The sequence below is a fragment of the Adiantum capillus-veneris genome, chromosome 18 (genome assembly GCF_014529385.1).
Source record: "Adiantum capillus-veneris isolate H3 chromosome 18, ASM1452938v2, whole genome shotgun sequence".
Classification (NCBI taxonomy): Eukaryota; Viridiplantae; Streptophyta; class Polypodiopsida; order Polypodiales; family Pteridaceae; genus Adiantum; species Adiantum capillus-veneris.
The window spans coordinates 64408461-64429091 of record NC_140948.1 but is presented as its reverse complement, the minus strand read 5'-3'; the positions used below and the strand labels follow the sequence as shown (position 1 = coordinate 64429091).

At 42.7% G+C, this 20631-nt stretch overlaps 1 protein-coding gene across 1 annotated transcript in view; it reads right to left on the bottom strand.

Annotated features, from left to right (window-relative positions):
• Positions 1-3527: 3527 nt before the first annotated feature.
• Positions 3528-20631, bottom strand: part of LOC147435777 (RGG repeats nuclear RNA binding protein A-like) — a 33874-nt gene continuing 16770 nt past the window's right edge. The window contains exons 6-7 of the mRNA XM_086488720.1: positions 4094-4159; positions 3528-4021 (exon numbers count right to left, since the gene is read on the bottom strand). Of these exons, the coding sequence (XP_086344846.1) occupies positions 3809-4021; positions 4094-4159 (279 nt within the window). The 3' untranslated portion in view covers positions 3528-3808. The remainder of the gene's footprint in view (positions 4022-4093; positions 4160-20631) is intronic.

Sequence of the window (20631 nt, the reverse complement as noted above, 5' to 3'; positions counted from 1 at the left end):
CATGTGACCCACTCTTGCTAGATCCATCGTTCCCATCTTTGCCTTTTTTTTAGTGGATGTATATTAATTACTCTACACACCTTGCTATAAAAAAAGAAAGGATTAAAAGCAATTCATCTAAGAGATACTAAGAATATGTTGTCATATCCTTGCTAATTTTAATCAAATATGATACTGCTTTTTTTGTTTGCTCAAATCTAGAGTCTCTAGTGATGGTTCCGCTAATTTAACACATTTTGAATAATAATGTCTTTAGCTAAAGGTAATTTATACACAACCGGGCTTTGAATCCATACCACAAGAGCTTGTACATTTAGCGTTGTCAGTTTTTAATTATTATTGAAAATAATCAATAATAAATTTTATGTCGAGAATAGTAGAAAACCACAAAGACCATACTCAACATTGATGTTGTATGCTATACTTAGGTGTTCATCTATGCTTAACACACATGGTTTAGTTTCAAGAAAAGAATCATCCCATGTAGAAAGAATAAAACTCGACCATAAAAGGTGTCAAAAAGTCCCACTCATTAAAGAAATCTAATCTATAAAAGTCTACACCAATAAAACAAGTAATAAAAGCAATGATAGAAAAGGACACAAATATATGTTTGATTTACATAAAAAGCACGAAGAAAGAGAAATACTACATTAATTATCGGGGTCGGTAGGTATTGGTCATTACTTTTTCAAAGTTTGAAAAGCTCGAGATATAGGAAAAGTCGATGCAAATTGTAGTAATTGGTTACACAACAAGGCCCTAGTATCTCATCTTTTCAGACCTTGTCCCATGTGTTTTTTGAAGAAAGACGCTTGATTACTTGGGCATTGGTTGCTTTGATTTTTCTCTTTTTCCCTATAATATTTTTTACTTTTATTGTTTTTGATCTAGGGGCTACGAAATTTAAATAACTTTTTTGCTTGTAGCCAGCTCTTTTCCTTACTTTTTCAATAGATTCTTCTCCCCATACTACGTGCATAACTCTTGGGCAATTGGCATACATGGGTACATCATGGACACATCTAGCCACAATATGCATAGGCCAGAACCCATCCCCAACAAAAAATTTAAAGTTCAAGACACCCACTTTGAGTTCCAAATGTTTCTAGATAGCCAGTAAGTTGTTGTTAATTTGTTCATACTTGTTGTCTAAATGTGATATCAAATGTCCATAAAGAGATATGGTATTCATGAGAGCTTGCTTAGATTGTACTATACTTCAAGAAATTGAATGACACTTGGACCAAAGTATATTATATCAGTTTCATCAAATGAAACATGGAATCGTGAAATTTTTGTCCAAGAAAACTATGCATCAAACCTCTCCTTAAAATTTTATGATTATTTTAGAATATCAATTAAGAAATGTGAACTTAAAAGGGGGATTAAAGGTAAATTCACAGTGGGAAGTTTCAACATCTCAATAGAATGTAAGTTTTGACATTTAGGTAGAAATTAAGCTAGTGCTTCTCAGAATGCATGTGACGCATGCAACCTTGAGTAAATTTTAAGCTTGTATGTCACAAACTATAGAACTAATCTATACAATTTGACCAAGAGTTCACTGCTTTGATTGAAAAGGTATTTATTGGAAATTTTCTACCTCTCTTAATTATAACCAATAATTGTTCCAATTCCTTTTTATAATGCCCAAAGATATTATATAACCACTTATATAAGACTAATCTATCTCGTATATGATGCCTTGGCTAGCTTGTATACACATGATTTGATGTAAATTGAGATTGTAATGGCTTTGGAGGAGAAGATTGGCATTTCAAGAGGGGAACCATTTGTTGAAAACATCCCAGTTGATCCCTTCATTGGAACTTCACTCGGAACCAATGTACGGTTACATTCAACAGAAAGTTTATACCATGATGTTTCTCGTTGATGGAAAGTTCGGCTTGATCGTGGAAATGATAGACTACCATTCATGGCATAGTGAGTTTGTGGGACGATAACACAACATACAAAAATAAGATGATTGAAAGGACTCTTACATTTGGTTGATTAAATGATTGAGCAGATCAAGTCCCTTATAAAAGTGGATAGAAAGGAGTTTTACAAAATACCGAGCAAGTTTTTTCAAGCAAAGAAAAAACTAAGCACATTTTATTGGAGGAAAGTATGAGATTTAATCATAATTCATTGTAGTGTAGTCAATACAAAATTGTAAACATTTTAATCATGATGTGGTTTTAACCATACTATGGTTGGAATACACATGTGAAAAAGTTAAGAAACCTTTTTAAACTCGATTTTGTTTGAATTTTTGGATGTGGCCTGGGACAATCACTCATCAAAAGCTCTCTATATCACAAGCATTCAAGAGATTATTAATAGTACCCCTATATACCTACTATATTTACATGTGTGCCTATTCAAAAAACACCCACCTCCTTCTAATGTACACATACAAGTATACATTTTAATAATCCTCTCCGGTTTAACATACATGATTTGAGACACATTTTGAAAAGTGAACACCCCAAGGGATGGAGTACCAAACAAAGGCAAGTGCCCTAGCAAGTGCATGTTGCTTGTGTCTCTCTTTGGCACCAATCCAATAATTAGAGTGCTCAACATGCTATGACCACCTCACCCTCTTTGCTAACATTTTAATCATGATGTGGTTGGAATACAGTTGTGAAGAAGTTAAGAAACCTTTTTAAACTTGATTTTGTTTAATTTTTTCGATGTGGCCTGGGACAATCACTCATCAAAGCTCTCTATATCGCGTGCATTCAAGAGATTTTAATAAGACCCCTATATACCTACTATATTTATATTGCGCACCTATTGAAAGAACACCCACCTCCTCCTAATGTATACAACATCTATCTAAAAGGGTGCCCCATTGCTGGAACTTGAGGTGTGTGATTCCTTTCAATTGGTTTTTGGTTCACTAAAAACTTCTTTTAATTGCTTGCTCCCCTCATCATTCGAAAAATCTCGCTCAGAGAGCATGACCAAAGAAAGCTTAATTGCCGAAGTTTTAAGATAGTTGACTGTCCTAAAGAGAGGAATTCCCCCTCCAAATGGAGGTAATAGACCAATCATTGACTTGAATCTTTTGCATACTCAAGCCTTGCTCTAGAGGCACCCACCCACGACCAGAAGGTAGCGGCAAACAACCAAATTGAAGATTCCTTCAAGAGTTTCTCAACACTAGTCTTGTAGAGAGAGAAAGCCACTTTGTGGCTTTAAGAGACATTTGTAAATATTTCAGCATGAAAACTCAAGATGTCTAATAGGAAATTATTTAAGCAATGCATGGCTAAAAAATAAAACAAGATTTATCATGGAAATATAGTGGTCTTCCATGGCCATCTTTATAAACTATTCTGTCCAAAATGCATAAAATTTTCCGTATCATCTCAAGAGTGGCCAAACTATTTTGAAGTAGGCTCAAAGTTAATTAAACTAGTAATAACAGGCACTACGCCATGTCTCCTAAAAATCATTTCACAGCTGTCTATGTCACATTCTTCAGCGAAGAAATCAACACATGCAATCACGCCTACCGCCTCAATGGACTTCCATTTTGAGAGAAGAAGCTCCCCACTAATGAATAAAGTGATATCTGATTTTATGTCATGGTCCAAAAAAAGGGAGGTTAAGTTCTCGTCCCTGCAACATAAGCATTATAGAGCATTAACAAACTGTAAGACAAAAACAGGCTACTCTACATATAAAGACCTTGCACTCCCTACAAAAACAAGGTTCCAATACTGCTCACGTGGAAGTACCACATTGCAACACTTCAATACTGCTCTTGATAGTTCCTTCTGTGGCACCCCTATTAAGGAGCGCCCAGAGTGGGAAACTGACTTGGATCCTCAATGCGAGGAGCCGTGTCTTGCTGACCACTAGTACTATAACCTCCAAAACCACCTTTGTACCCTTCACCACGCTCATTAGGACCACGTTCACGCCCACCACGGTCACGACCCCGCCTATATCCATGGTACTGCTCACCTTCAGCAGGCCGCAAGAACTCATTGATGCTCACATTCTGTGGGCCCAAAAAAAAAAGGTTTGACAGAATGCCAAAAAGTTGATGAAAGAAAAACAAAACGGTACAAACCTTTCTAGCTCTTTCATCCATGTTTGTTACCACCTCTTTTTTCTTGCCCTTGTCCTTCTCAGAGCCCTGAGAATATGGCCCAAAAAAAAAAAGGACCTTTGTAAGTACTAAGATCAAAAAGGCCTGATCTCATAAAATAAGGCAACGGCTAAAACATGTGCACAAAACGCACAATCGACACATCTTTTACCAAAAATAAATAAATATTTTCTTCTTTTACATCACACACACACACACACACATAAAGGTCAAACTGATCTCATGAAGCAAGGGAAGTGCTAAAAGATGTGCACAAAAACTTAAATCAACTCACCTCTTTCTACAAAATATATGTGTGTGTGTGTGTAGAGAGAGAGAGAGAGAGAGAGAGAGAGAGAGAGAGAGAGAGAGTTAAGCAAGCACAAGAAATAAGGAGCAAGCTTGATTGAAAATAATCACCTTTCTACCCAAAGAAAAACTCAATTTTCAGGTCATTAACACCAATGATGCAAGACAACGCAAAGACTTCATTTGTTTGATAGCACAAAATCGCTTATATCTTAAAAATGAGATGAAAAACTTTACGACCTGCAACAAAAGCATTACACAGCAAATTCAAGACACACTTTACAATGTGCCACCTGAATTATCCTGCTTGTCCAAGAAGGACAAAAACTAAGGACCTTTATCATGCATGATGGCTATGGAATCCTTACGTCATCGATGCCAAAGAGTGCGTGCACAACTTCACAAAACGAATTCTAACATTACCAAAGCAACGAACTGAGTTATATCACCTTCCAAAGGTGATGAATAAATAGCACTCTCGTAAAGTAACACACAATGTACTAAATAGAGCAACACAAAAAAGAGGGTCTTGGGACACAAATTAAGCTAAATATGATTCTCCCTCTTTGTAAGTACTTAAGGTACAAAGTTACAAATAAATGAAAAAATGATCTATTCAACATCTAGCCCATGCACTTCATTCATCGCATCTTTCAGCTCATTGGCACTTCACAAAAGTTTTCTTAACTTCTTTAACAACCTTTTGATAATTTCAAACACTAAACTCGAACAAAGTCTTCCATGCACTTGAGGGTGAGCTATAGAAGCACGAGTGTCAGATCCATGACAAAATGAGTGAATTTGTCATGAGGACGTGCAGCTGTTAACTGTGTCACGAGGATGTGGCAACTGCTAACCTTAGTCGTTGGTTTCTTTCCAATGATTTTTGTTTTATTTTTGAGACCCTCTTTTTGAAGTTGCAAATGGTCCGACATTGTATGGCCCATGTGAACGGTAGTTTCACCCGCAGACCAAGAGTGAGTCGGCACTGGAATTCGTATAGTAAGAGGATGTCTAGGCTCAAGTCAAGATCATGTAGGTCCCCCCGTCGCACTTAGCAAGTTGGTGGATAGTAGGAAGTGAACTCAATAAAGGCATAAAGTCAAGGAGGGATCACCAACAAAAAGTATCCGACAGTTGGGCCACATTGCACTTTTGGATGTGGTCCCAATGAGGATAGATGGTCAGAAGACCAGTGGGAGCCCAACGGAAGCATCTCCTAAAAATTAGGAAGCTGCTATTTTGGGCCGTGAAATGTGTTCGCGTCATTACCTTCGGAATGACAAGGGAACATTTTACAACTCTGCCGCGAAGTCAACTGGGCAACCGATCGGGAGATTTTTAGGCGGTAACCCTCAAAACGGGAAAATACGTGTAATTGTGCCAAATGGCGCATTTTAGTGTACTTTCCTATTGCAATGAAGATGAAGAGGTGGCGCTGAATATTAAGCTGGGAGGCCTCATTTTGAAGAACTGTCAGAGGTTAAGAGCTATGGAGTGCTTTCTTTTCACTCTATGTACAGTGTGGTGCTAGGAGTGATGCCCTGCACACTACACACTGCTCTCTCTCTCCCCTACGTGCAATTATGTGATGCCCCACAAAGAGGGCTCTTCATTTGACTAATGTATAGCATGGGCGATTGCCAAGGCAAGAGCCTCTTGCACACGTACTGGATTAGCTAGTGGTTAATCCCCCGTAGGTACAGGTGAATTCGGAGAGGTTTCACGTGAGAAATCTCGTCCGATTCAAAGGGCAAGTAGCCCTACAGGTGCGGGAGCTCGAGGACTTTGCTACGGATGCGACCGGCTCCCGAAACGGAGCCCAAAACAGGGAAATATAGCCTGCTGTGAATTTTTGCAGGTTTAGGGTTTCGGCCCTAGACGGTCCCTAATACCCCCAGGAGGTCCCGGGACGCGATGGGACCGTTGTAGAGGTGATCTGGCGCATTTTCGGGGCAGAAAACAGAGAGTTCAGCGTGCTGCATATCCTCACCAGGTTTTGCAAAGTGTCCGTATGCGTCGGTAAAGTCATCTATTGCGTGGGGATACTGTCTGTAAAGCGTCCTAGTACACTTATGCTGCCGAAATCAGGTGAGAACAGATGCCGGATTATGCGGGACAGCTCGTAGGAAACCACAGATTTTATTCCCTTTGTTAAAGTATAAGAAATACCGAAAGGGGCGCCAATTTTGGGGCCTACACATTGTCGGCATTTGCTCGGAGCATTCTAGTTTCCGAGCCGTGTGTGTGCTTAAGTGTTAATTCCCGTCACAGGTTTCCTTTGCACGTCCTCTATGTTGTGTCTAAAGTAAAGAATTTCAGGTGAAAGCCAAAGCGTACCGCCCTACGGGCCGGTTTCAAGGTTCCGTTGCCGGGACATCAATCACTTTTTCCTCAAAGGGTGAGCCTCGGTTGTTTTGGGTAAAGACACAACAGAGTACAGGAACGCAGGATTACACTATGGCCGACAAAGGGAAGGGCATTATGGAAGAGGGTTCCTCTTTGAAGGACAGGCAGGAAACTCCTATGGTCTTCAAGATTGGCGAGAGCTCACGGCCACCTCAGACTATACCTCCTGTTGATGTGAATGTCCCTCCAGTAGTACAGGGGTTTATGACTGGGCAACTTGAGGATGATGCGTTCAAGACTAAGTTAGTTGCCGTGGTGACTGTCTTTTTGCAACTAGTGCAAAATCCAAGGTTTATGGAGTTCTTGCAAGCGCCACCATTGCAATAGCAAAATAGGCAAACCTACACCGCGAACAGAGTTTGTTGAGGCTCAAGCCCAAGTACTTCATGAGACTCAGCAGGATAGGGAACACTCGCATGTTGCGGAGTCAGGGGCTCCAAAACAGCTTCCTCTCGTGCTTGAACAGGTGGCCAGAACGCCTATTCCACAGGTTATGCCAGTTCAGTCCACCACCTTTCAGAGCCCGCATGCTGTCTTGAATGAACAGGGAACTAGTTGCCAGGCAATGCACCCAGTTTTTCCACCACCCACGGTACATCCTGGGTATTTCGGGGGTGGATCAGTGTTCCAAAGTATGGCAGGTTATGCGCCTGGAAGTCAGCCGTACACGCCAAGAACAGTGTTTGGGGGTATGCAAGGCATGATGCCAAACCCCATGTATGGTAGCATCGGCATGCAGTAGGGTTTTCAATGCAACCAGGGCCAGTTTGGGGTGCCACAGGGTCATTTTGGCGTAGCCGGTTTTTCTGGACAGCAGCCAGATATCGCACCTCGAATGCAAAATGTTAATGGCCAAGATGTGCCGATGATGCCTACTACAGTGCCCATGTTGCAGACTATCCCCTATGACAATTTGGGGGCACTGGAAAAGCCGAAAGCTTACAAAGAAGGTGGTGCAGTTGTAAAGTTCAGCACTTTCAGTGGCTTCAAGGATAAAGCAAAGGCTCTCACTTTCCTCCAACAGTTTGATACAGCTTATACAGGAGGGAATTTTACAGAGGCCTCTCAAGTCAAGAAAGCTGCCACTTTCTTAAAGGACAATGTGCTTACATGGTGGACGACATTGTTAATGCAAGGACAGGCACCCGCCACTTGGGTTTACTTCAAGCAAATGTTTGCATTTGCTTGGCTGTCAAATGAATTTGAAGCCGACGTCATGACAGATTGGCACCAGCTTTCTTCTGCTACATGCAAGAGCTTGCTGGAGTACAATCAAAGGTTTTGTAAAGTGTTACTCTCAGTGACCTCCTACAGATTTGTGCCATTGACAAGGGCTTCGCGATTACTGTAACAAGAACAGAGTGGCTACCCTCACTCACCTTATGGAAGTTGCTAACATTGGTCTTGCCTTGTTGAAAGGAGAGGACAGTGGGTTTCTAAGCAACGAGAAAGGAGGGCAGCAAAAGAAAAATTCAGCGAAGAAGCCCTTTGTGAAAACGGCTCCTGAACCGTCACAAGGGTCAAAAAACGCCACCAGAGACAAGGAATCAACCGGGACTTCTGGAGCGCAAGCAAAGAAACAAAAAAGGAAGCCTTTTGTGCGCAAGTCGCTCGAGGAAAAGAAGGTCCTAATGGCTGAAAATAAATGCTTTATATGCGAGCAGCCTGGTCACTTTGCTAACAACTGTCCACAAAGGAAAAGACCAGCTGACTCAGATGATAAAGAGGACCAGAAAGGCAAGAAGCCTAAACCCACGGCAGGTTTGGTGCCAAATATGGTGGGTGATAGACCCAGTACAGATGCCAGTGAGTTATGCAGAGCATGGGGTAAAGTTAGAGACGGCACTCATCTTCTTTGATCCAGGTGCCAAAGCAAATTTTATCTCACCAGAGTTAGCTATGAAGCTAGGCATCAGAGTTGAAGAGATGGGGTATACAACAGAGGCAGGGTTGGCATGTCCTGGCCACTCGGAGTGTGTTACTCCCATTATTGGAAAGTTGCGTCTGCATATCTAGTCATATGTGGACACAGAAGAATTTTATATCATGCCATTGGAAGGGTGGGATGCGCTACTTGGAATTCCGTGGATGTTCAGAGCGCATGGCGTGCTGGATGCCTTCGGCAAGACGATCACCCTTCAACATAGGGATAAAACTCATGTTTTGGATGTAAAGCTCTAAGGGGAATCTGTGACCTATCCCTATTGTATCTGCTTCTGCTATCACTACAGTAATAAAGAATCATCTTTCTGTGTACTTGATTTTTGCACGTGATGTCTTAAATAATGATCAATCAAATTTATTTGTGTTAGATAAAGAAAGGTCAGCATTTTTAAAAGTTTAGTGATTGTTTTTCTAATTCATTACCGTCGCAATTGCCGCCAGAGAGACATGAGGACCATCGGATAGATTTGGTGCCAGGGTGTGGCCCACCAAATAGACCTCCCTACAGGGTTAGCGCGGCACAGCAAAAAGAGATTATGGGCCAAGTTGAGGAGTTATTAGAGAAGGGGCTGATTCAGCCTAGTTCTTCACCCTTTTGCTCCCCAGTGCTCCTAGTGCAGACGAACAATGGCTCATGGCGCATGTGTATCGATTACCGTGTGTTGAATAAGAATACCATCAAGAATAGGTTTTCTATTCCTCGAATTGATGATATTCTCGATCGTTTAGAGGGTGCTGCAATTTTAAGTAGGATAGACCTTAAGAGTGGGTACCATCAGATTCGTATAAGGCCAGAGGAGGTGCACAAGACTGCGTTTAGAACGACATTTGGTCTTTATGAATTTCTAGTGATGCCGTTTGGTCTAACAAATGCTCCTACCACGTTCAACAAAGTGATGGACCGCTCGCATCAACAGTTTGTTGGGACGTTCTTCGATGACATGACAGTCTATTCGAAGAATGAAAAGGGGCATGGCGTCACTTGACCATTGTGTTCGAAGAGTTGCGCACACAGGCTACTTGTCAATTCTAAGAAAAGTGAATTCTTCCTGGAAGAGATCCACTTTCTTGGCCACATAGTTTCAAAGGATGGTGTCAGAATGGATCCCGCAAAGGTCGAAGCTATTAAGACATGGCCAGACTTGAAAACTCAGCACAATGTCAGAAGCTTCTTGGGATTGTGTTCCTACTATAGAAGGTTTATTAGGAATTTTGCAGAGATAGCATCACCTCTTCACGCTTTGCAAAAGAAAGAGGTTACTTTCAGATGGACCCAAAAAGAGATTTCAGCTTTTAGTCTCTTAAAGGAAAAGTTGACTTCAGATCCAGTAATTGTTTTGCCAGATCTCACGAAGTCATTTGTGGTCCAGTGTAACGCGTGTGGCAGTAGCATCGGAGCAGTGCTAATGTAAGATGGACAGGTAGTATCTTATGAAAGCCGAATTTTGTAAGGGCCAAAGAGGACTATGCAAGTCTATGAGAAAAGGACTCTTGGCCGTGATTCATGCGCTTTCTAGTTGGAAGCACTACCTCTTAAGTGCTGATTTTGTTGTCCAAACAGATCATCAGACCTTGCAATACATCTTGACACAGTCAAAGTTATCCGAAAAGCATATGCGATGGGCAAACATTCTTTCTATGTTCCACTTCCACATTATGCATGTGGAAGGCAAGAAGAATGTTGTGGCTGATGCGTTATCAAGGAAGCCACAAAATTCAGCTATACCAATTCCTTATCATCATGAGTTAGATGACATGAAGGAGCAATATTCTACTGATGAAGATTTTGCAAGGATCTTTGAACAGTTGCAAGAGGGGTAACATCATGAGCACTACCTCCTCAGAGATGGTTTTATGATGATGCATGGCAAACTTTGTGTCACTAGGCCATTGCGACATAAGGTCATGGAAGAGAGTAATGTCCCACCGTATGCAGGGCATCGTAGTATTGATGCGACAATTAAAGCGGTAGAGACATTCTTCTATTGGCCTACCTTGAGGAGAGATGTGGTTGCCTTTGTGCGAGCATGCATGATTTGCCAAAAGGTCAAGTTTGACAGGCAAAAGGCACCAAGGGTGTTACAACCACTGCCGATTCCGAATAAGCCATGGGAAAGCATTGCTATGGACTTTATCTTTGATCTTCCAAGAACGCCAACAGGGAATGATGGTATATGGACCATTATCTGTAGGTTCAGTAAGCAAGCCCATTTTATCCCTGTTAGGAAGAAGATAAAATCTGATCAGATGGCACGCTTGTTTATGTACAATGTGTTTAAGTACCATGGTATGCCACAATCGATCAGTGATCGTGATCCTCGCATGACCAGTTTCTTCTGGAGAGGATTGTTTGAGAGCATGGGCACTACGCTCATCACCCATTCATTCAAGGCCTTGTTTACATTACCTTACCAAAAAGGTCCCTTTGATGTGTAGTTTGTAGCAATGAAGCCTTTGACAAGCTTAGTAACTTCTCGGTCATGGATCTAATCTAATAGTGTCACATATGAAAAAACCTTTTAGGGTTCACCATGATGCTTCAAGAGATCTCATTGAAGCACACAGTAGCCTTCGAGGGCCGAAACCTCAAAGATGCCAAACTACAAGCTTCAATTTATGAGAAGAAACTTACCGCTTAAGTTCATGCTCAATCTATTCGGAATTGTTACCATTTGGGAACCGATTGTGTTATCAAGCCAGCCCATCAAGGTACTGTCGTAAAGTGATGACGTGTCATGGTGGCTATAACCCGCCTATACAACATAGAGGGCGGTACTATTTGAATTACCTGTTAACTTTACACAGAGCATTGAGAAGGGAAGAGAACACAGTTGCGTCCAGCGACTAGAATGTCACTGCGCACACGAGACCGACACCCTGTAGGCCCCAAAGACTGGCGCCCCTTTCGGTATTTCTTTATTCAAATTAAGGTAGACGATCCGACCAGCTTTCACAAAGCTGTCCAAACTTGGCGAGGGCTGAAAACGCAGGTTTTTGACCGGATTTCGGCAACATAACGGCGCAAAAACCCTTGCAGGTCAAAAGTACCTATCTAGGACGGATTCCCTCGCTATCTGGAAGCTTTCTGGTGAGCTGTCACAAAAATTCAGCGAGCTGTAATTCTCTGTTTTTCACTGCCGGGTGCCGAAAAGCCTGTACACGCATCCCAAGGCTCTCACGAGGCTCCCCCGGGGTTCCCTTGCAGTTTAGGTGCGAAACCCTAAACCTACAGAAAAACACAGCAGGCTGTAATTCGCTGTTTCGGATCGTTTTGAGCGGAGCGAACACGCCTACGCGTGTCCCAAGGGCTCCCGGACACAATGGGACAGTTTCCCTGTGAATTGGACGAGTTTTCACGCGAGAAAACTCTCCAAACTCACAATCTTTCACAATGGAACTGTGCGTACTTGTGGGGGATTAGCAATTAGCTAATCCGATTCCTGTTCAGAAGGCTCTTGCCGTGGCAAACGCACATAAACCCCCAAAATTGTACATGTTCATCTCAATAGCCCAACTAGTGGGGCATTACCATATGTGCCAAAGGGGAGAGAGAGATGCACGAGAGCAAATCATCGCGCTACATGAGACAGAGGAGAAGGCAAGCTTTCCATTAAAGCTATAGACCTGCACCCACTACTCTCACACACACTGTAGGTCACTTATTGAGCAAAAAACAGCCCCCAGCCTCAAATGGGCGCCTCCTTTTGCTGAGGTGTCCTACAGGCTGTTCTCCTCCTGCCAAGTGTCCAGTTTGCCCCTTTGAGTTAATTCCCTAGTTCCCACTGACTTATAAAGTTATAAGTGACTTTCCGAGTCGCCCAGACTTCATTTGGCGCACACAGGCTTCCATACTCATCAGAATTCAGTGCTAATTGGCCCGACCAGTCCCAAATTGACCGACTCAGACTCTCGATGTGAGAAACCTATTCGGCCACAGCCGTTTCACACTGACCATGCAATGTCCATTTGCACCTTTTCAAGGGTTCCGGGAAAACAAGTAGAAATAAAAATAAATAAAAATATCTAGTACTTATTTACGAAAGGCAACAGGAAAAATACACCTCCTGGTGACACACCCCACCCTTGAAATACTGCAAGCGAATCGCTTGCATGCCAATAATACATGCAAATATCCCCTGATATCACATATATTCTATAATGGGAATCCAAGATATACATGCTTTCGGAAATGTAGCGTTGGACGATTAAACAATCCCACCAACCTGGCTACAACACATATGTCAAGCATAGAAGTGTTCTAATGTACGCTCAAGCACAAACTTCTCTAGCTAAATTCTGTATGGAAAGAGTAGATACAATTTCTTAACTACTCTCTTGAGCATCATGAACCATGCTCTTGCCTTGCTCCAAAAAGGGTATATTTTTCACGCATACAACCAGACATCTCGTCTGCGTCGTTCAGAGATTTTCTAGCATACAACGAAACGCTCCCCAAACAATCTCCGTCTACGTTGTTCAGAGGTTCAAACAATACCAAAACAGCATTTCTTACTACTCCACATAGGAATAAAATCACCAATCAATGAAACCAGTATCAAAACCAGAGTCAAACAAATTTTAAACAATGTTTTCTCAATAAGTGTTCAAAAGTATCTAGCTATAGATTTTAAAAAAACTAGTAGAGAGTTCATTCAAGGTTTTGTTCAAACAACAGAACTTTGAAGACGATTGGCTTGTCCTTATGCATCACGGTGATGGTTTGGTTCCGAACCTGGAGAGTCGCATCATTCTTGTCATGCCAGGGCATGCCCAAGAGAACGTCGCAATTGCCCAACTTCATAATGTGGAAATCAGCTTTTCCATAATAATCTTGGATAGTCATTGGAAGAGCACCAATGAGCAAAATTGTAAGCTACAGCAGAATGAATGTTTGAACTTTGCTCAAGATGAGTGCTCCGAATTGTGCTCAAGGTTCCTTTTGTTCTTATGGAAGAGAGAGCCTTCCGTTCCTTTAGTGAGAGAGTGCAATGGACACAAACAAAGTGAATGGACACAGTGAATGGACGTGCATGAGACTGAGAGATAGAGAAGAGAATACGACATCAGAGACGTTGTAAAACCCTCCTCCAAATGCCCCACTCTCTATGGCGAGAGCGGTCTAGTTATGATTGCACAAATATCTATAATGCTTGGACTTGCCGATGATGTCGACGACGATGAGGACGACGACGAGACGGGCTGAAATCTGAAAACGCTAAGGGCTGAAATATACAAATCTTCTATCTGCTGAATTTTGACTCTAATGTCGATGGCGACGACGACGCACTGAAAACGCAGATGCTGAAATCTGCGTTTTCCGGGCTGAAACTGTAAACCTTGCGGAAACTGACCGTGCGGCGAGGAACTGCTGCTGCGGGAAGGTGAGATCTGCGAGGTTCGGGACTTCTTCTGCGATGTCTAAGGGCTGAAAACTAAAAACGCTGATGCTTCTTGGTGTTCCGTCGAGGTAAACCTGCAAAACGCTGGGGCTCATCTGCAAATCAAAAACACTAGGGCTGAAAATGGTTCTCATGTCGCCAGATGTTCTACAAATGCAAAACGCTAGGCTGATCTCTTGTGTCGTGATGACGCCAGGGCTGATCTGCTATGCATAAATCGCCAAGACTGATCTGATGCAAAAACGCTAGGTCTTCTGTGGAGAAAACGCCAGAGTAGTCGCGGGGGTTGGTCTTGCTGAGAAGTTGCTAGTTGAGCAAGGTGCTCCTGCTACCTCTTCTGCCAATTAGTGCTAGTCTAGGTTTGCTTATATACAAACTTACTCAATTTGCCCTACCTACTTTCCAACAAAAGTCACTTAAAAATAATAAGTGAAAAATGTCAAAAATAGGGAAAATAGGCTAAATGCACTAGAAAATTCCCCTGAAGGATTCTGATGGGAATGCTTATGATCATGCTGTGTGCAACCAAAGGATATGCATCTACACTAAGTGTCTGGACATGCACGGTCTGCGAACAGACTCACAAAAGTGCCAGATCACTTCCTATTCTAGACTGACTTGACTGAACTGAACCCTGGTCATGCTGTAGCTTATCCACGGACACATAGGTTAGATGTGTCACGTGACATCCCCTCCTTTTCAAAGTGAGGTACTGGTACCGAACTAAATGGCGTCGAGGGAGATCGCCAATAGCATCCGGAATCCTAGAAGGGACTCTTCGCCGGCCCACTCGGATGTGTGGGTCGTGCGGTACTTGAACTTCATAAAGGTCTGCAACGCTTGCTTCTTTGGGCCGCGCCGAAAGCGACACAAAGTCTTTTGTGGCTCCTTCAATGCTTCAACTTCGTCGAAAGTCATGCTTCTTTCTTCTTCAAGAATCTCCATGGCTAAAAATTTCCTGAAACCATTTCCAACACAGAACCATGAACATACCTATTCCATGTAAAGTGAGTGGAAAAAATCTTAGTCTTCCTCAAAGACTCTGCATGCAATGTAGATGAACCATTAGACGGAGTCCAAACCGTTCACCATACACACGCAAACAATGAGATCGAATCTCTATCTTATGATCTAAATCAATCAACTGTGGCAATTCACAACGGAAATGCCCATGCTTGGTGCTCATACTTTCTTGTGCTCTTTCTACCACTGTGTCGTGCCAAGGAAGAGACATAGAATGTGACTTCCTTGAATACATACTTTTCAGCTTTTCATGAAAAATCCGCATACATTCGTGCTCATCCATGAGTGAAACGTGCTCAGCATACAATATGTCATGCCTAGGAAAAGGGATCACATAAAGATGCTAACTAAAATACAAGAAACGATCACGAATGAAACACTCGAACAATGTGTGCGTATCAATCATGCGAACAATATTACTTCCTATGAGGGTTCTGTGGACCTAGGCTCGAGAGCCAAGATCGATCCTTCGTAATTGATCGAATCTGCAACAAGGTTAGCTTCGCTAGAAAAAGTATCAACTAACACATCATCCTTCTTGTGAACAATCACATCTTCTTCATGCAACTCATCATGCTCGTGAGAAATCGCATCTTGATCATGTAAATCATCATGCTCATCATTAACATCCAAATCATCATGCATATCATTGTCATTTAAATCATCATGCAAATCATTGTCATTCAAATCATCATGCAAATTCTGTGTGTCTTGCTTTGGAGAAGAAGAGACTGAGAGTCTCCTTTTCCTGAATCTCTTACATCTGTACCTGCACGTGAGAAAAGAGTCGCAAGAACTCTTTCATGTATAGGTCGCTCTTTTCTTTGATGGCTTTGTTCTCGCGATCAAATTTGGCTTGACTTTCTTTGTTCTCGCGATCCAATTTGGCTTGACTTTCTTTGTCTTCCAAGTCGTACTTACGCTCTATGGCTGCCATGCTTTCTTCGTATTCACGATCTATGTCTGCCATTTCTTCTTCGTAGGCCTTTCTGTCTACTTCTCTTTCTGCTTTTCGTGCTTCACGGTCTAATTATCGTTTCATAAACAATTGCTCCAACTCCTCCATAGAAGTTAGTGCAATCCTTGGCATAGATGGGGAAGGGGGAGGGTCCAAAAAACCTCCTCGTGGGGAAAATTCTTCTTCGCCTCTCTCATGCTCATCGCCTGTATGCGAAGTATTCATTCCGCTTCGAGTGATGACCATGCGCTATGATCTTTGGTTCTTAAGTTTACGAGGAACTTAGGTTCTTGAGGGTCTTGGGTTCTTGAGAGTCTTGAGGTTCTTGAGGGTTTTCTTTCGCTTGCAATTGTGTTTGAGAAGGATCTTCTCTTCACCCGAGTTCTTCTCTTTTCCGCGGGCGCACCCCTTGGCAGCCTTGCGCTCACACCAAGGTTGCTTTTTCCCACCTCACGTCGATTGGCCAGCCGCTAAGTGCACGGTCCGCTCTCAATGAGTGAAAAGAGGCACAAGGGGAGGCTGGACAAGCCCTTCTTTCTTGGAATTCCTGTCACTCTTCAAAAACACGATTAGGAATCGACACGCCCAAGTGAACTTGGGTTCGTGCGACCTCAACAAGCAAGAAAAATTATGTGTTTCTTGTGGTTCTTTCCTTGCGTGATACAGAACACTACCAAAGCTCTAATACCAATGTTAGGTGCAGCGGAATGAATGTTTGAACTTTGCTCAGGATGAGTGCTCCAAACTGTGCTCAAGGTTCCTTTTGTTGTTATGGAAGGGAGAGCCTTCCGTTCCTTTAGTGAGAGAGTGCAATGGACACAAACAAAGTGAATGGACACTGTGAATGCATGAGACTGAGAGATAGAGAAGAGAATACGACACCAGAGACGTTGTAAAACCCTCCTCCAAAGGCCCCACTCTCTATGGCGAGAGCGGTCTACTTATGATTGCACAAATCTCTACAATGCTTGGACTTGCCGACGATGAGGACGACGACGAGACGGGCTGAAATCTGAAAACGCTAAGGGCTGAAATCTGCAAATCTTCTATATGGTGAATTCTGACTCTATGTCGGTGACGATGTCGATGGCGACGATGCGACGACGACGCACTGAAAACGCAAATGCTGAAATCTGCGTTTTCTGGGCTGAAACTGTAAACCTTGCGGAAACTGACCGTGCGGCGAGGAACTGCTGCTGCGGAAAGGTGAGATCTGCGAGGTTCGGGACTTCTTCTGCGATGTCTGAGGGCTGAAAACTGAAAACGCTGATGCTTCTTGGTGTTCCGTCGCGGTATACCTGCAAAACGCTGGGGCTCATCTGCAAATCAAAAACACTAGGGCTGAAAATGGTTCTGATGTCGCCGGATGTTCTGCAAATGCAAAACGCTAGGCTGATCTGTTGTGTCGTGATGACGCCAGGGCTGATCTGCTGTACACAATCGCCAAGGCTGATCTGATGCAAAAACGCTAGGTCTTCTGTGGAGAAAACGCCAGAGTAGTTGCGGGGGTTGGTCTTGCTGAGAAGTTGCCTGTTGAGCAAGGTGCTCTTGCTGTCTCTTTTGCCAATTAGTGCTAGTCTAGGTTTGCTTATATACATACTTACTCAATTTGCCCTACCTACTTTCCAACAAAAGTCACTTAAAAATAATAAGTGAAAAATGTCAAAAATAGGGAAAATAGGCTAAATGCACTGGAAAATTCCCTTGAAGGATTCTAATGGGAATGCTTATGATCATGCTGTGTGCAACCAAAGGATATGCATCTACACTAAGTGTCTAGACATGCACGGTCTGCGAACAAACTCACAAAAGCACCAGATCACTTCCTATTCTAGACTGACTTGACTAAACTGAACCTTGGTCATGCTGTAGCTTGTCCACGGACACATAGGGTTGGATGTGTCACGTGATAGTACCACTTTCTAAGTTTGCCTCGTTGCTAGCTCACCTTCAATTTCTCCACCCTCTGCATCATAATCAAAGTGCATCTGCTTCAAGAATTCTGGATGGATGAAGTTTTTTGTAGCTGCGGAGTCGAAGAAGATAAGGCTTTGAAGCCATTGACTTTGCCATATGCTTGGCACAATTCATATGTACTCTCAAGGCGTATGCCATAGATATGAGGGACTGGCCCCATAGCGGGTCTAGCTCTCTTAGCTGGAGGTGGGTTCTGTCGATTGTTGGTGTGAGCGTCTGCTCCGCTCGTCTATCAGTGCGATGGGAACAACTAGAATGGTTATGCCCTGTTTAAAGCATCCAGAGCATCGACCTTCTTATAGTAAGGTGTCTCGTTGTTGAAACGTCAAACGAGACCTTTGCGGTTGATATTCACGACTCTCGAGAATTTGTTCGTGGTTGCCGAGAGTTGTCGTTAGTGGCCGGAAGTTCTTCTGTGGTAAACTCTAGCTTTTCCTTCATCAATTTGTAGCCGACCGCGGCATGGTCCATAAGTTCTTGCATGGTGGAGACTTGCTTGGATAGACAATATTCTTGCAATGGTGATGGTAGTCCAATGGTGTATCGCTCGCATTGGGCCTCCAAGGGGAGATGCTCACAAGGCCCTCGCTTTCATTCAACAGTTTGACACTTCACATAGCTTTTTCTGGAGAGCACTACTCAGAGCACTCCAAGATCAGGAGGGTAGCATCCTATTTGAAAGGAAATACACGCACGTGGTGGTCCACTCTTCTATTACAAAAAGAAACACCGACAAAGTGGTTAAAGTTCCCAAGCGACTTTTTATTTCCTCTTGGCTCACTCAAGAGTGATCCAGTGATGTGATTACCGCTTGCAATCATCTTCGGATGACCAAGGAAGATACTTTGGACATTTATTGCGAGAGATTTTGGGATGCTTTTTTACCTGCCTCTTCTTTTAAAAAGATCACCTGTAAGCAGCAAATCAACTTCCCAAAGAGATCGGAGATTATAGCTTACTACAGAAGTTCGAATCCACACGACAACTGATGGGACACACTAAGCAAGGGTATTCGCGTATACCTTCATAAGTTTAGAATAGTTTAAACTCACAAATTATAAGAGGAAATAAAGCATTCATAAAACTATAAAAGCAAGGGACACAAGAAAAGAAAAAAAAAAGAATCACTTTATTTGCTACAAAACAAAACTAGATAAAACAAAACATTATTAACTTAAAAATGTTTTTACAAAAGCATACGCAAAATAAGTTGACGCAGCTTACTTGGCTAAAACTTAAAACAAGTACTCAACTTTAAACAAAAAAGGATAAGACATCTTAAAAACTTAATCCAAAAAATTAAACTTTACACAACAGCTTCTAAAGGAACAAATTCTTAAGTCCCAACGTAAGCTAAATATGAAATCGAAAAATGAATACTACTACAAACCTACGAAGAAGCAGTTGCAGATAACCAAAGAAGTACAAAGATTCAAACTTAACAATATGTGACCTCGACTTCGTTGCTTGTCCAAACAGGAAGCGTTTGCTATACATTCGGGTAATCTGACGTATCCAACTCATCAACTTTTGACACTGCAGACCGGACAAAATTCGAGAAATGATAACATAAGAAAAGGGAAGTCAAAAAAAGAAAGATACACGTCCCCGACTGACAAAGGAACAGAAATCCGAGTACCTCAAAGCGGGGAAGTGTTTTGACTGTGGGGAACAAGGACATATATCCGCACCCAGTGGACAATCAGAAGATAGGCCAGAGAGTTCCAGAGCAGTCGAAGAACGCGGAATGAAAGGAAAGACGAAAGTAGGATTGGTACTAGATTGTGTGAGAACCGACCCAGATCAGATGGATGAAAGCACTAAACTTTGTCGTGCATGGGGCAAAGTACGAGATCAAGAAGCCCTCATCTTCTTTGATGGAGGAGCCAAGGCCAACTTTATTTCCCGTCAGGCTGTTCTAGCGACACCCAGATGAGAGTTGACATTACACCTGTCATTGGCAAAATTCGTCACGAGTATTTAGGGCACGAGGACTTTTACATCATGCCTTTAGAAGGGTGTGTTGTCCTCTTAGGAATCCCTTGGTTCCACAAGAACAGTACCGTGGTCGATTTTAGGGCCAGGAAAGCTACTTTGAAGAATGAGAAGGACAGAGTGATTGTACTTGATATAAAGCTGAATGGCGAGTCCGTCCCACTTGTTAAACTTACACCACTCTATTGCTTCACAGGTCTAGAGCATACATGTACGGCTAGTATGTCTCTAGGCTGGCCACCCATAGTCTAGGTTGCTCCTGGTCCGACTGCTCGAGTTTGGGGCCGGGCGCCCTCATATATTTCTTTTCTTGTTGGGTCGTGGCGGATATTATCTAGAATTGCCCTACCTCCCTTTGGGCACCTATATATTGGGCCAAGGGGGAACCAACTGCCACAGATCACAGATCTCATCTGATCATTGTACGGGTCTTCTGCTCTAGTAGTCATGGGGAGCTGATTGCCCCATCTTCCCCTACAGCGTTTTGTGCTCTCTCTCTCTCTCTC